Here is a 16,756-nt window from a genome sequence, read left to right as displayed (position 1 = left end):
TGGATACTTTCGTTCTTGTCGGGTTTACTTTCATTTAAGTTTATAGTTTCAGAGCAACAAGGGCCCTTCCTGGCTTTGCTGGTGACAGGCTGCAGCCTGGAGAGGGATGGTTTGGGGTGACTTCATGGAAAATCTGGCAAAGGGCAGAGCTACCACTCCGGGATGAGGGCCATTTATCTTCTCTAGACCTTTGCCCTTCCCACTTGCCGGAATTCAGCGAAAGTTTCAACACACGGTCTGTCTCATAGTGTAGAGATTGGTTTTTATTTTTTGCTAATTAGAGCCTTGTAATATATGAGATCTGATCCCAATTATGTAAACTGTCCAGAATACTCAAATCTCTGGAGACAGGAGAAAAAGAAGTCAGGGCAAGAGGGTTAGGAAAGAAGAGAAGCATTGGCTAATGGGTACAGGGAATCCTTTGTGGGTGGTAAGAATGTATCAAAATTAGTTTGCTAATGGGTGCAGGGAATCCTTTGCGGGTGGTAAGAATGTATCAAAATTAGCTCGTTGTAACTATTGCACAACTCTAGAAATATACTGAACACCAGCAGCATAGACATCACCTTAAAGGAAAAGATTCTGGATGGGCAGTGGTGGCTTATGCCTTTTATCCCAGCACTCAGGAGGCAGAGGCAGGCGGATCTCTGAGTTCGAGGCCAGCCTGGTCTAAAAGTTCCAGGTCAGCCAGGGCTACACAGAGAAACCCTGTCTTAAAAAAGCAAAAACAAAACAAACAAACAAAAAAAGAATGGTCTGTTCCTTGTGAATTATATTTTAGTACAGCTGTTATGAGAAAAACCCATACTAGTTAAGAAATTGGGAATGGTAGTGTGTTTTTATTCTCAGCCCTAACTGCTTTCTGTTCTCATTCAGACTTTGTACTATGCTTAAGGGGGTCTGGGGCAGAGTCATAATCATAGTGATGTTTTAAAAAAGATTTATCTATTTAATTTATATGAGTACCCTGTCATTGTCTTCAGACACACCAGAAGAGGGCATCAGATTCTGTTACAGATGGTTGTGAGCCTCCATGCGGTTGCTGGGAATTGAACTCAGGACCTCTGGAAGAGCAGACAGTCCTCTTAACCACTGAACTGTCTTTCTAGCCCTGTGATTTTTATCAGTACAAAATTGTGACTCTCAACATCTGTTCTGTCAACCCATGAGGGGTGGGGAGGTGCAGGGGATCTCATCGAGTTATAGATCCATTGCTGTGGTCAAAGGAAGAGGACTGGGTGAAGACTGTTTCCCCTTGGTAAGCCTAGGTTAGGGCTAGAGGGAGAGTGTAGGTAGATCTGGTGCCAGAGAACACTTGTCAACATCAAGAGGGACCAGGGGCTGTCATTAAGGCTGCAGGTAATGATGGCTTAGGTGGTACCAAGGACATGTAACCATCTGAAATTACACACTCCATCAACAGGTTCTGATGTTCATATTGGAGACAGAAAGAATTCAGTGCCTGTCATGGCCTGATTGTGTTCTCCAAGACTGAATGGTTAGAAAATTAATCTGCTATATGTGTATTGGGAGGAGAGGTGTATTATGTAGGTAGATGGGTCATGAAGATTTAGCTCTTGTGTGTAACGGGAGATATTTAGAATACAGCACTTGGTCTGGCTTGGTCCCAGGCAGCTGCTATATTCCCCGTTGCTCAGGCTCTGGACTGTGGCTCTGGCTATCTAAAAACACTGGCTCTGGCACCCATGAGATGCCAGTGTGGTGGTGGCTGGCTCTGCCAAGCCACCACGCTGTCCACAGTGCCTAGCTGAGCCCAGAACATTCCCGCTATGCCTGTGGTACCCGGTAGAATGAAGATTCTTAATGCTTAAAGATTATCCAGTAGATTTATATATCTGGAAACACTCAATTAACAAGATGCTCACACATTTAGAACTGTTACCCAATATCTAACCTTTTGATAAGTAGCTACCCAGGACTGCTCTCCCACCATCCGTCCTGTCCTCCTCCATGGTTGCTTATCTCCTGCTTTCTGTCTCCTCCCCTTCCTCTTCCTGCCTCCCTTTCATACTGCCCAATCACTGAGCTCCACTGTGAATACAATGTAGCAGTAGCAGGAAGTTATCCTGCTACACTTGTGGGTGGATTTGCATCAGTATCTCCAAAGTGGTTTTTCCCGTCTTTTAATAAAAGCAAGTTCAGTCTCTTCCTACTCTCTCACCCTCCACTAGGACAGTTTAGCACAGTGGCACAGTAGTTGCTGGCTGCTGCATGTTTGGCCTTGGATCTGGATCTCCAAGGAAAAAAATCTGTTCTCTATGAGTTACCCGATCTCCGTTATCCTGTTGTAAGAGCACAAAACAGACCAAGAGGCAAGGTATCTTACTATAGCTGAGAAGAACAATGATAATTCATTGTGAATCTTTTTTAGATGGGCTCTTATTCGACATTTAGTAGCCTGGAACTCCCTAAATATGTCTCCCAATCTAGTCTCAAACTCGTAACTTTGTCACCCCAGCCTGCTAAGTCCTAGAATGACAGGTATGAACTACCCTACCTGACTCGATTTTACTTATTTTTTTAAAAAAATCTTTCATTTATTCTTTAACAGTTTAATACATGTATATAATATATCTTGATCCTATGCACCTCAAGCTCCTCCCATTCCAAGGACACACCCCCAACATGGCCCCTCCAACCTTTGTGTCCTCTCCTTGGTTTTGGTAATTCAAGAGTATAATTCATTTTTTTTAATCCCATGAAGAATATCATGCTTTTGCCTGTACAGTTCAACTCCATGAAATGTGTCCTCGCTGCTGTGAGTCAGACAGTCAAAACCTTGCAATGGGGAAATCTAAAACACTGTATCCATTAGAGATTCTCCAAGTGTCTCTCCCTCCCTGCCCCTGAGAAGAAAATCTAAAACACTGTATCCATTGGAGAGTCTCCTAGCACCTCTCCCTTCCAGCCTCTGAGAAGCAAATTCGACAGTCTATGCTGTGAAGTTCATTACTCTAGGATTCCTTTATAGGTGAAAACCATATATTTCATTTTAATGAAGTAACATCATTAGCATAGAGCCCTCAGGGTTCATCAGTCTCGTAGCATATGATAGGAATTCCTAACATGACATGGGTGGATAATGTCTCAAAATGTCGTACATCACATTTTGTTCAGCCCTTCATCTGCTGATGGACAGAGAAGCTGTTTCTACTTCTTGGCTCTTAGTGATACAAATAGTGTGTCTCTGAATATGGATTCATCATTACACAGATCTGTCTCACTGAGTGCCTACTGTCTTAGAGTTTTTCTGCTGTGAACAGACACCATGACCAAGGCAAGTCTTATAAAGGACAACATGTAATTGGGGCTGGCTTACAGGTTCAGAAATTCAGTCCGTTATCACCAAGGTAGGAACGTGGCAGCATCCAGGCAGGCATGGTACAGGAGGAGCTCATCTGAAGGCCTGCTAAGGATAAAACTGTCATTCTCAGGCAGTGAGGAGGAGAGTCTCAAAACGCAACCCCACAGTGATACATTTCCTCCAACAAGGCCACACCCACTCCAACAGGGCCACACCTTCTAATAGTGCCATTCCCTGGGCTACAAACCATCGCAGCCTACTTTTTCGGTCTTTGAAGTGTGTATGTACAAGTGGTGTGTCACAATTCCCTGTCTGACATTAAGGAGCATCCATATAATTTCCTAGAGTGCCTGTATCACTTTATATTCTCATCCCAGCATTGAACAGGAGTGATTATTCATATTCTTGCATTTCACATTCTCTTTCTCTCTCCTTGGTCTTACTATGTAGTCCTGGCTGGCCTAGAACTCACTGTGTAGATCAGTCTCTCCTCCTGAATGCCAGAATTAAAGATGTACACCATCACATCTGGCTATTGATTATCCTTATGTAAACAGCTGTAGGCATCAAAACAACATTGGCATTTAGTACTTAAAAAATATATATATATTGCTTGGGGCTGATGAGATGGCTCAGTGGTTAAGAGCACTGCCTGTTCTTCCAGAGGTCCTGAGTTCAATTCCCAGCAACCACATGGTGGCTCACAACCATCTGTAATGGGATCTGATACCCTCTTCTGGTGTGTCTGAAGACAACTACAGTGTACTCACAGACATAAAATAAATAATTCTTTTTTTTTTATTAAAGTAATTGCTTTGAGTAATAGCTGGTAACTAAGTCTACATATTTAGGAACATCATTAAATTCTCCAATAAAAAAAAAGAGTAACAATTTACTTGAAAGAGGCGTTTGATGGTTTTTCAATTCCCCAGCTGGCAAAGAAGCACAACATGGTGGTGGTATCTCCAATCTTGGAACGTGATAGAGAGCATGGGGGAGTTCTGTGGAACACAGCTGTAGTGATCTCCAACTCGGGACAGGTCATGGGAAAGACCAGAAAGAATCACATCCCCAGAGTGGGTGACTTCAATGAGGTAAGTGCCAGCCTGGACTTGGTGGGCTTTTCTCAGGGCAAAGTTCTGTATCGGAGGCTGTGAAGTGTGATGCTCGCTGCAGGGGAGTGGCGTTGTCGTCTTCAGAGGGTTGGATAGCGTTGTCCTGCATCACACAGACAGATGAGATATCTGAGTCAGAAATCCTTTTAGCGGCATGGGGTTTAGAGATGCTTTGTATGTGTGGGGTAACTTGGCTTTCTGCAATATATTCCCTCGAGATAATTGGCGAGTAAACTAACATGCCAATAAACAGTACACAAATGTGAAATTACTCCCATGAGCCCTTGTGGAGGGGCTTATGAAGGGACTCTGAGCTCCTAGGCAACCATGATTATAATCCTAGTTTTAGTAGATGATAGTCTTTGTGACTTACGTGGTATCTAAGTTGGCTTGTGTTCAGGTAGGTGTCTTTGAATGTGTCTGTTTGTGTACAGTGGTGGTTAAGCAGGACTTCTTAGACTCACTGGAGCTAGGAATTCTGGGAGAGGGAGTTGTTCTGATTGGTAAATGCCAATTCACAAGGGGTGGGATGCCAATGAAGGCCATTTGAAGGAGGAAAAATGAACTCTACGTAATATCAGGATACTAAATCTGGATTTGAACTTGACTTTTCAAGAGGACCAATAGTTCAGGATGTGCTGTCCCTGATCCTTAGCTCCCACACCTCATCCTTGCTTTGGGGGTTTAGGCTGCTCTTGGGCTGGACAACAAGGTGAGTCACCATCTACAGGGGCTACAGGGAGACAGAAGAGCTGCTGTTTCTAAGAAACAGCTGGAGGTGCGGTGGGACAGACACGATCCTCACTTTACCTGTTTACTCCAGGGTTAATCATTAGCTCCCTGCTGATATCGCTGGTCTAAGTACAGCAGGATCTGCTCAGGGGCCACTCTGTGTACATATCCTGGTTGCTGTCTAACTCAGCCAATTTTGAAATTCATGAGAGAAACCCGAGAGCTCTAGGAGCAGGTCTGTTTGCCACCCACCTCACCCTCTACCCTCCCCTCAACTATATTCATCCTTATCAAGACCTTGAAGTGGTACCCTCAGGGATCAAGCAGGGAAGAAGGGATGGGTGAATAAAGTTCTCATTTGCTCACCCTGCAAGGGATCCTTAACCCGAGGCGGGATGCTCAATCCTCTACGTGGAGGGTATGTGTTCAACTCTCAGATTCACTCTTAGTCAGTTGGTCAAGTCCCAAACAAATTCAAGTGACACTCAGTTTCCAAAAACGAGTCTTTGCTCTCAGTGAGTCTGGGTCTTTTTCACCTCTAGCATTCTGCATAAGGATGTGTGGTTGCTAAGGACTCTTCCTAACATTGACCTAATAACCCCAACCTTTCCTCGTGTGTCGTGATTGAAACCTTACCATAGGTTAGCCTGGAAGCCACGTGATAGACCACAAAGCAGACTGTGGATCAAATATTTAGGCCATTGTGCTTTCCCCTTGGGGTTGCTTTGTTATTATGTCTGGGTTTTGCGTGTGCCCTCAACACACCAAAATTCCGGACCTTAAAATACAGTCACACCCAAATGTTAATTTTAGATCACCGGTGATATTCACTTCTGCTGAATCTAAGGAAAGCAGAAGTGTTTCCACTCTGAGGCACCAACAACAGAGCTCTTTGTGGTTTGTTTTCTTTTTTTTTTTTCCAGTCCACTTACTACATGGAGGGAAACCTGGGCCACCCCGTGTTCCAGACCCAGTTTGGCAGGATTGCAGTGAACATTTGCTATGGGCGGCACCACCCCCTCAACTGGCTCATGTACAGCATCAACGGGGCTGAAATCATCTTCAACCCATCGGCCACCATTGGAGAACTCAGGTCTCTTGGTGGGAAAGCTACGGGGGTCTTTCTAGGGCTCATCCACTGCCTCGAGCCTAGAGTCAATCTGTGAGATTCTGGCATGGGTTTGGAAAACTATAGGAAGCAGGTACCATCACCAGGATGTCTAGATTGCAGCTTGTGATAGCACAGTTAACCTTTTTTTTTTTCCAGTGGGGGAATACGCCCAATATGACCATTACAAAATCTGATCTCCCCAAAGAATCGTTCTACCATTGGCAGCAACCTTTGTTGGGATTCTGAACACAGGAACAAAGACAGTACTCTCAGCCTTCTGCATGACGGTCAGAAGCTCAAAGTCTGACTTCTTAGTGGAGTACAACAGGTGCCTGACCAGTATGAACTTCCGGACAGAGGTCTTCAGTCTTGAGCCTCAATTCTGCCATGCCGAGTAGGAAGGGCAGTCCTCCAAAGGACCTAGGAAGTAGCTCCACCCAGAGGAACAGGGGATAGTCCAGGAGATGTATTTAACCAATGAAAAGTTTCCCTTGTATAATATGTAACAGGAAGTGTTTGAGCATCAGCCTCATCTCTAATACAGGTTAAACTGCTTTGTTGTGGTGTTGCTTGGGGCTGGAGCAGGTGAGCACTTGGGTGGGATTTGCAGGGCAGGGAGTCAGCTGAGATAAACCCCACATAGCTAAGCGAATGTGGGCATAGCTATGCAAACATGGGGTATCTTTTCCACATTGGCTAAGCACTTGGGAGGGTTGCAAGTCTATTTGTCAGTTTTCTCGTTGATGTGACTAAATTGCTAACAAGACTCAAAGGAAGGAGAATTTATTTTGGCTCACAGTTTAAAGGGATGAGCCATGGGGAGGTAGGAGGCGCGTGAGGTGACTGGTCGGTCACATTGCATCTGCAGTCAGGAAGCAAAGAGAGAGAGTGTCGGTGCTCACCTGCTTTTCTCGTTTCCCAGTTTTTATTTAATCCAGGCCCCAGGTTTGATGCTGAACTGTCTTGGGGTTTAGGATGGGTCTTCTTTTCCTCTTTGAAACATCTATAGAGATGCTCTCATAGACTCAACCAGAGGTGGTCTTGGAGATAATTCTAAATCATTGTCAAGCTGATAATGAAGATTAGCCACCACCGTAAGCCCATTCATTATACTTGACACATGAACACGTGGCTTTAAAAAAAAAAGATTTATTTATTTTTATTTATATGAATACATTGCAGCTGTCTTCAGACACACCAGAAAAGGGCATCAGATCCCATTATAAATGGTTGTGAACTGCCATGTGATTGCTGGGAATTGAACTCAAGACCTCTGGAAGAGCACTTAGTGCTCTTAACCGCTGAGCCATCTCTCCAGTCCAAACACATGGCTTTTAACTCCTAACATTTGACTACTGGTCCTCAGGCCTCAGGCCTGTCTCATAACACAGTCTTCTGTTGTTGTCCTGACAGTTCCGACATTGTTCAGAAATCCAGTCTGAGACTCAAGGAAATTTGTGAACCTGTTGGGAGTGGAGGGGGTCAATTCTAACATACAGTGACAGAGAACAAACATTCTTGTTTTAAATAGGAACATAACAAGGAGAGATCAGGCCAAGCAAGACTGGGGTCCAGCACAAAAAACACCAAGTCTCAAAGCTCCATGTCTGGCTTCTGGGGCTCTTGATGGCATCACCTGGGCTCCTACAGTCTTGAGTAGCCCCACCCCTTTATTTCTACTGCAGGCACACCAGGTCCTCTCCCTCTTGGGCCAGCATATTTCCATGCCTACAGACTACTTCACTTGATGTCCCATAGTCCCCACCCACATCTCCACTGTCTCCATAGCAACTTAGGCTTTGTAGCTCCATCCATTGGCCTTTAAAGATGCCATTGCAAGGACTCCGACCCTGCTACATACACACTGCATGGCTTCAGTGGCTTTCTGGAATCTTGATGTAAGCCACTGTGACCCTGTAACTCTTGTATTTGCATATTGTACCATGGAAACAATGCTGCCAGATGCGGTTGCTAGCTTGAGATGAAGTCTGCCCCTCTTTCCACTATAGCCACAGTGGCCTCTATGTGTCTGGTGGCTGAACCTGGGGAAACTCTCCCTGAGGTAGTGGCTTCCCAGCATAGAACCCTTTGGAGGGCATTCTCAATTCAGCTTCTTCTCTTTCAAATAAATTTGATTCTTACACGCTGGATTCTGTCGTCCCCCACCCCCAAGACACCTGTCTCCTTTCTTCCATCCTTTTTCTCCTTTTCTTTGAGTGTAAATGTTGCCAAAGCTGTGTAATATCTTGGACTTTCCTTTGTCCAGACAAATCAGTCTTTGCTTTTGAATTCAGCTTCATTCAAGGTCCCAGCTAAAGTATATTTGGCATAAATGTAGCCTCATTCTTTGCCCACGATCTAAAATGAATGGTGCCTCCCCTCCTTCCTGGGAGTCTGTATTCTCTTCCAGAAACATCATCAACAGTATCTTAAAGCACCCAAATTTATATCAGCATTCAGGTCTTTGAAACTCTGAGCAAAATGACCCATTAACTCTCTTTACAGCATCCTTTGACATCTCTGGTCCACAGCGCCAAATCTCAGTGTTCCTTCCAATTCCCTATGAACCGTATGGCCAGGTTTCTCAAAGAGAAGACCTCCCAATATCAATGTTCTGAATAGTTACTTTTCTTGTTACTGGGGACCACAAGTCAGGCAAGAAGTAATTCAAATGAAGTATGGTTTATTTTGAAGGCACAGGATTTTGTGGTCCAGCCAGTCATGGCAGATGAATCATAGCGGTAGGAGTGTGAGGGCTGCCTGGAGGAGGAGGCAGAGGGAGATTAATGCCCTTGTTCAATTAGCTCTCTCCTCTCTCCTCCCTCCTTTTAATTCAGTCTAGGACTCCAGCTCAGGGGCACAGCACTGCCCAAGTTTGGGGATAAGGGTGGAACACTCCTCAGTTAAGTCTCTCTGGGAATTCCCTCATATATGTTCTCAGAAGTGTCTCTCCTAGGTGATTCCAAATTATTACAAGTTTGCAAAGCTTTAGGAATTTACATGCCAACATCGCAACCCAGAACAGACTTCCTCCAAAGCGTGAGGATGGGTAAAGCAGGAAATGCTGGCTTCTGTTCTGTGGCTATGATGTCTGTGTTCTGTCCCAATAGGGTTGGGGTCATGGGAAAAGCTCTCCGCTCTCAATGGATTTTTATTCAGTTTCATGTAAATGTCAGAGGCAACTTTTAATTTACTTTCACTTTGAAGCACTGATCCTCGTTTCTTGAGTAACATCCCTCCGCAGTCAGGATTTTCATAGCAGGCTCCTGGGAGACCTAGAATGTAATTCTCCAGTCACTTGTTAAGTGCATATGGAGGAGGTGTGGTCTGGGTCTAAGAGAGGTACTTTTAAGTAGAAGGAGAAAGATCAAACTTTGGATTTCCCCTGGGGGGTTTCTACTCAGAAAATACGGATCATGTTGCTTTGAATGCAAGTAACTGTCTGTTGTCAGTCAAAAGGCAAGGTAGTCATTACTCATTCATCCACTAGGTCTTAGTGGAACCTTGGGACTACCTCATGTGGTGTCCCTCTTCTACCGCTGTGTATGTGATTTAAGAAGGGGATGGAAAGGTAGCTTAGAGGGTAAAGGTGCCTGCTCCCAAATCTGGCAACCTGAGTTTAATCCTCAGGACCCACAGGGTAGAAGGAGAGATCCAACTTCCTATAAGGTGTTCTCTCATCTCCAGATGCATACACAGAGATAGATAGATAGATAGATAGATAGATAGATAGATAGATAGATACATAGATACATAGATACATAGATACATAGATAGATGGAGGGATAGATTGGTAGATAGATGGATATAGATAGGTAGATAGACATAGATGATAGATAGATAGATAGATAGATAGATAGATAGATAGATAGATAATAGACCGATAGATAATAGATGGATAGATGGATAGGTAGGTAGATAGGTAGATAGATAGATAGATTAGATAGACAGAATATAATTTTAAAAATTTAGAATACATTTAGGGAACTCCATCTTTCCCTCAGGCTTCCTAGAGGAACCTGAAGTTTACTTGCCAGGCATACAGGTGTGAGCTGGCTTCTGGGCAAACCCAGACAGGTGCCTCATGTTCTGTACGCAAAGGATCTCCTCGGCCTCTTTATCTTCAGCTTTTCTTAGTTGCAATGAAGCAAACAGAAGCAACCCATGTAATACAGGATAGGTCCTCCTGAGCTATCTAAGACAGAAAACAAAAGGTTGGCAAGCTGTCTGGCTTGTCCACACCTGGCTCAGCCAGTAGCAGCTTCCTAGGGAAAGCCAGCTAAAGATAGAATCCATGGGGCCATAGTCTACTGGGGTTCAGACAGCCCTGTATCAAACCTTCATCCCAAGTCTCTCTCCTTCAAAACATCAGTCAAATGAGATGGTACAGCTCAGATGCTCATGGAGAAGAAGAAGTCCCACACGGTTGTAGTTTTATAACTGTGGTGGAACTGAAGGCTGATAAGTATCAGATTGGAGCTAAGGGTTTAGGGAACTAGTGCATGGCCTGTGGGGGATGGGTTTGGGGATGGTGACACAACATGGGGCTTTGCACAACACTGCACTTTAAAAAGAAGCATCATCAATCACTTGTACAAATAATCATATATTAGTTTAAGAAAATTTCCCAGAGTCCCCACCAGCCTAATAAACTAAGCGCTATTATTTTTCCATCTTCTTATGACTATCCTTGCCCAGGGCACCACCCCCGTACCCCCAAAGTCACAGAGTTCTGACCACACAGAGCGGGGACGTAGCTCACATCTTCCCATTGCTCATAGATTTTTATCGCCATGCTACGTCACCTTCACTATGAGTCATTTTACTGTCACTAACCGGTAGAAGAAAGTAGTAGATAGGTTGAGATTTATTTAACCCTGACATTTCTGTGGCTGCCAGCTTCTGTATTGTGAATACTGTCATGCCGCCACAAACATCTCACACGCAACCCTGTGACATCTATGACGTCACTTCCTTAGGCTCCAATTCTGAAGCATAATTAACTGTTCATTCCATGAAGCGCACTGCTCTCCCAGAGACCACTCCAGCATTCCATGCTCATCACACCCCTGAAAGTTGGAAGGTTGGGCAATTCTTGGCCAAGGAAGGAAAAGACGATCATTTTCAGGAAGGCTGCCGTAGACATAAGGAGTTGCGGGCCAGTGTAACTTGGGCTGATTTCGAACTCAGAGACCTCTTGCCTCAGCTTCCTAAGTGCTAGGTTGGTACCATGGCAGCTCTGCTCACAGCCGGGCTGCATCTGAGAGCCAAGCCTCTGCAGAGTGGCTGAGGAGTCAACAGCATGTTTTGTTCTTACCATCTTCACAGTGAGTCCATGTGGCCAATCGAAGCCAGAAACGCAGCCATCGCCAACCACTGCTTCACCTGTGCCCTCAACCGTGTGGGTCAGGTACGTGTCTGAGGTACTGCTTAAGGAAAGGGACCACTGGCTGCTGGCCTCTGAGGGGACGTGTCACCTGCCTTCTTGTTCTTTCTGCATACATGCCACAAATTTTAGGGTCTCAAGAGAGAAAATGGCTTAGTCTGGTCGTCTTCTTCTTCTTCTTCTCCTTCTCCTCCTCCTCCTCCTCCTCCTTCTTCTTCTTGGACCTCTCCCCTTGCCTTTCCTCTCCTCTTGGCTCTCCCTTCCCCTTTATTCTCCTCCCTTCCTCTCCTCTCTGCTCTCTTATCCAAGGTAGGTATCATTTCACAGGTAGGCTGACCTCACATACATTGCCCAGTCCTGAGAATTGTGGGTACCTACTGTCTCCCTGCTCCAGGATTATAAACCCAAATACAAAATCCAAGTCTTGCCTTACCTGTCGCATTCCTTGCTGGCTTCCTAAGGCCCCTCACTGGCCCACTGAGCGTTGAACAAACCCCTTGCTGATCGCCCACTGAGTGCAGACCCCAGCCTCTCATCTCTGTTTTCTGCTTGGGCTCCTTGCTGATCTTGGCCTGGCTGAGTGATCTGGAATGACTGTCCTGGTGCTGCCACCTAGAGGCTCATCTCAGCTTTGCACTTAATTCACAGGAACGCTACCCCAATGAGTTTACTTCTGGAGATGGAAAGAAAGGTATGATCGTGAACGGTCCTGGTGCTGGGCTTCATCGTCCCCCATTCCACCTACTTCCTCTGGGCAGGGTCGGCTCCATAGCCTGTCCCCTTTCCTTGGGCACCAAGGAAGGGAACACTTACTCTCCTCTGTGTCCTTGCATGTACTGTGGGAGTCTGTGGCTGGGGTGTGGATGCATCATCTGGGAATGGACTGGGCTTTCTACCACCCCAGGACTATGTGAAACTGGACCATGAAGATATGGGGAACCCCTCTGTGAGGTGTCTAGAAGGGACAGAGGGACTGACACATGTGTCCTCATCTTTTTTTCTTCCTTCCCCACCTATCCAAACCATACTGATGATGTCCCCAGAGTCAGCACAGATTGTCATAGGTCCTGGGGTCATCAGGTGGTTGTGATCTGAAGGCAGCAACTAACTAACACACCTCTGCTAGAATTCCTCCACGCTGAGGTCCTGCCTCTCTAGCCAAGAACGTGAGAGGGAAGAACCGCTTTGCTCACAGGGGTGTTCCTGACTGGATGGGTCCCCCTCAGAAAGATCCAGAAGGGTGAACAGATGCCACCATCTGAACTCCCAGATGGCACCTCACACTTGCAGAACTTCCAATCCCATATGCATCCTGATGGCAGACAGACAGACAGATGTGGGAAAGGAGGTTCTGGGCCTGTCTTAGAGGGTCCACCTCACTCAGCTGTGGTGGCCTTTAGCAGCCTGTCAAGGGCGTAGCCATGCAGAAGAGCCTTAAGTCTATCAGCTCCAGGAAAAGAAGGACAGATCATGCAGCTCACCGGGCAGACCCACCACAGGAAGCAGGACACACAGACCATCCCTAGAGACAGAGACTCTCCTTGGGTTTGGGCAGCTTCTGTTGAATGTGAAAGGCTAGTCCACCTAAAGCGTGCCATCTAGACATGCTCTCAGGGGTAGGGGAAGAGTGACTGACATGAAAGCAAAGCTCAGCGTCCCCCCACCCCCAGGACCTTTAAGCCTGAGGGAGGGAGATTGGAAGATGGCAGACATGGAGGGCGGTTATGAATACTTTCTTCTGAGTATCCTGCCGTGAGCCTGCCTGCCCTTCTTCAGAGCCCACCCTGTGTACAACCTCATAGCTACTTCCCTTTGCCCCCTAAAAGCTCACCACGACCTCGGCTACTTCTATGGTTCGAGCTATGTGGCAGCTCCCGACGGCAGCCGGACCCCCGGCCTCTCCCGTAATCAGGATGGGCTGCTGGTCGCTGAGCTCAACCTTAATCTCTGCCAGCAGATTAATGATTTCTGGACTTTCAAGGTGGGTACCCGTGTCCCCTTCCATCACCCCAATACCCTGCTTCTCCGTCTCCAGCCAATCTGCAGTGGTGGGAACTTCAGTGACCAGGTTTGCTCCAAAGGGGAGTTGGGAAAAGGCGCCAACTCCCCTACTCAGCAAGAGCACTAAGACTCCTCTAGCTGTGGAGTGGAAGTACTGGGTAGCACGGTGCACCAGCAGAAGGTCTCAATAAATTCTCCCTTCATTTGATTTAGATTCTAGGCGTCTTTGCCCAGATTAATCTCAATTTCATTTGTCTAGAGAATACAGCGGGTTGGCTTCTGTAACCTGTTTTTTTTCTTTCCAGGCATTTGCAGTTGTCACAAGATAAATGTGCGTGTCTGGCTCAGCCCGCGGCCAGGCTCCACAGTCTAGGCATTGAAACAATAGTGGGAATCGGGTCACATGGGAAAACTGGAGCTTTGCCTGGCTCCGACTCCACCCTCCTCAGTTCCTTTGGTGCAAGCATCTTCTGTCCCTAGGACTTAAGAACAGTCTCATAAGCTGCCTGTGGGGTCAGCAGTCCAGGAGTGCAGGTGCTTGCCACACTGAGATGAGACAGTGGTAGCCAAGGCCAGGACCCCTGCAAGGGCTCCTGACTGCAGACAAAGAAGACATATGTTCCACTCTGTGCAACTGAATGGCTTTGCTCTAAGTCACCAGAGAGAGCCATGGTGTGGGCTCTAAACTCTAGTCCCCAACTTTATCTGAGTGTGAGTTCTTGGTCATATTCCAGAGGCCCAGATTCTTATTGGATAAACAAGATTTTGCCTGTGAGAAGGTCTCCTGATTTCCCTGTCATCTTCTTGGGGTTAAAGCAGGATTCCCTCTCAGTTAGAAGTTAGAGCCAAGAACTCAGCCAGCTCTTTCGCCATGCATCTCCGGGAGCAACAAGCAGAGTGGTTTCTCTTTAGACCCTTTCTCAAACCAAAAGCCTTCCCTGTGGTGATGGGTGTGTGCTCATTTCCAGACCGTTGGGAGGGGCTGGCACAGGGGAGGGTGTGAGGGAGAGCCTACCTGGGACTGGGCAGCTTTGATAGAGCGTCCAGCTTTCCAGCCCAGGTCTCCATCTGTGTCTATAAGAAGATGCTACATGGAACAGGCGGAGTTCCAGTTTCAAACCTCTGCTCCGAGCTGGTTTACACTCCTCTTCTCCATCTTGCCCTAAGCCTGACCTGAGCTGAGAAGTGAAGGTCAACTGGGACGGACTGTACGAACCGTCATGCACTCTGCAACTTCACTGGAATCCGTGTTGAGATCACAACATGGTCGTTCTTTGTCTTATTACCGTCTCAAATAGTCCTGTCAATCAGCATGGTGGATGCATTTCTGTCCCGTGACTGCCCCCTAGTGGCCAGAGGTGGTGGCGAGTAAGGAACAGATTGTTTTAAATCTTTCCAAGTTTCCCATGTTTCATTTTTTTTTTTTTTCAGATGACAGGCCGACTTGAGATGTATGCCCGAGAACTTACCGAAGCTGTCAAACCCAACTACAGTCCCAATATTGTGAAGGAAGACCTGGTTCTAGCCCCTAGCTTGGGTTAGGTTTGGGGACATCTCCGGCCCCAGTGGATAGCGTTTTAAAATGTACACAAGGCGGGATTATCAATACCCAGGCAGGAGGAGGGTAGAATAGGCAAGTGTGTGTGTGTGTGTGTGTGTGTGTGTGTGTGTGTGTGTGTGTGTTAATTGCTAATGATGAATATGAGATTTTTCTTCTGGGGACTTGGAAATGTTTGGGGATTCAAAAGATGATTCCATGACACTGAAATTTTATTAAATGTAACTGCATGGTATACTTCAAACGTGTTTTGTTGTTTTGTGTAGTGCAGATTCTATCCCAGGCTACGATGCTGTAGGATCATATTAAGGCCATTGAAAGGAGCTGGCCCGGAGGAGAATGGGATGTGGTACCACCTGGGGATGGGCAGCTTTGATAGACTTCCCAGCTTTCTACCCTAGTCTCCATCTGTGTCTATCATGAGATGCCACGTGGACCAGGCAGACCTTCAGCTGGGCTCCAGTTCCGACTCTTCCCTGCTTCTACCTGGTGTCGTGTTCCTCAGCCGATCCCATCTCAAGGTTCCAACAGCGCCCCGAGGGCCAATTTGGGAAACTGTGTACTAGCAGGAAGACAGAGCAGATGAGAGTCGCAGAGACCATAGCATGACTGTGAGCAGGTAGACTCTTTACAGGATGAGCTGAGTCAACTTAGCTATGGCCCAATTATTCAGGCAGGCACAAATCTCGGTGTTTTAGTTAGAATTTTACTGCTGTGAACAGACTCCATTACCAAGACAAAATTATAAGGACGATATTTAATTGGGGCAGGTTCAGAGGTTCAGTCCATTATCATCAAGGTGGGAACATGGCAGCATCCAGGCAGAAATGGTGCAGGAGGAGCTGAGAGTTCTACACCTTCATCTGAAGGCTGCCAGGAGAATACCGGCTTCCAAGCCGCAAGGAGTAAGGTCTTAAAGCCCACGCCCAGAGTGACACACCTACTCCAACAAGGCCACGCCCACTCTGACAAGGCCACGCCTTCTAATAGCGCTACTCCCTGGGCCAAGCATATACAAACCATCACACTAGGTGATCCAAAGATTTTTTGATGTGGGAGGCATGGTCCCATTTTCTTTCCCAAGGTGGCCTTGAACTCAAGATCGAAGTATCACCCTGCCGTAACCTTCTCAGTAACTAGGACTACAGGTATGTGCCACCAGGCCTAGTACCTTGCAAAGGTATCTTACAAATGAGATCAAAGTTTACAGCCTGTTGAACGACTGACCATGCCATAAAACTAAGATGAGCCTCACTCAGTCTGTTTACAGTGCTAAAGAGCATCTTTGAGCCTTCCGTGGGGAGGAAGGAATTCTGAGTAGATAGCAGTTCCAGCTCCCTGGCAAGAAATTCAGCCAGCCTCCTTGACATCTCTCCCTGGAGCTATGAGACTGACCTAGCCAGCCCGGCTCCCCACTCCCCTCACATGCTCACAACATCCCCTAACATGCCCCCTGTGAGTTCTGCCTCTGGTTAGGTCGAACTGATACAGGCTTTTATGCCACAATTGATCCCAAAGGAACAGAAGC

The 16,756-nt window shown here is 46.5% G+C and overlaps 1 protein-coding gene across 1 annotated transcript in view; it reads left to right on the top strand.

Annotated features, from left to right (window-relative positions):
• Nucleotides 1-15,472, top strand: part of Upb1 (beta-ureidopropionase 1) — a 32,322-nt gene extending 16,850 nt beyond the window's left edge. The window contains exons 5-10 of the mRNA XM_028773961.1: nucleotides 4,258-4,419; nucleotides 6,096-6,265; nucleotides 11,612-11,693; nucleotides 12,318-12,360; nucleotides 13,496-13,650; nucleotides 15,102-15,472. Coding sequence (XP_028629794.1) covers nucleotides 4,258-4,419; nucleotides 6,096-6,265; nucleotides 11,612-11,693; nucleotides 12,318-12,360; nucleotides 13,496-13,650; nucleotides 15,102-15,212 — 723 coding nt within the window. The 3' untranslated portion in view covers nucleotides 15,213-15,472. The remainder of the gene's footprint in view (nucleotides 1-4,257; nucleotides 4,420-6,095; nucleotides 6,266-11,611; nucleotides 11,694-12,317; nucleotides 12,361-13,495; nucleotides 13,651-15,101) is intronic.
• Nucleotides 15,473-16,756: the final 1,284 nt, after the last annotated feature.

Source organism: Grammomys surdaster, unplaced genomic scaffold, assembly GCF_004785775.1.
Source record: "Grammomys surdaster isolate TR1022 unplaced genomic scaffold, NIH_TR_1.0 237, whole genome shotgun sequence".
Lineage (NCBI taxonomy): Eukaryota > Metazoa > Chordata > Mammalia > Rodentia > Muridae > Grammomys > Grammomys surdaster.
The sequence above is the reverse complement of the archived record's forward strand: the minus strand, read 5'-3'. Positions and strand labels throughout refer to the sequence as shown.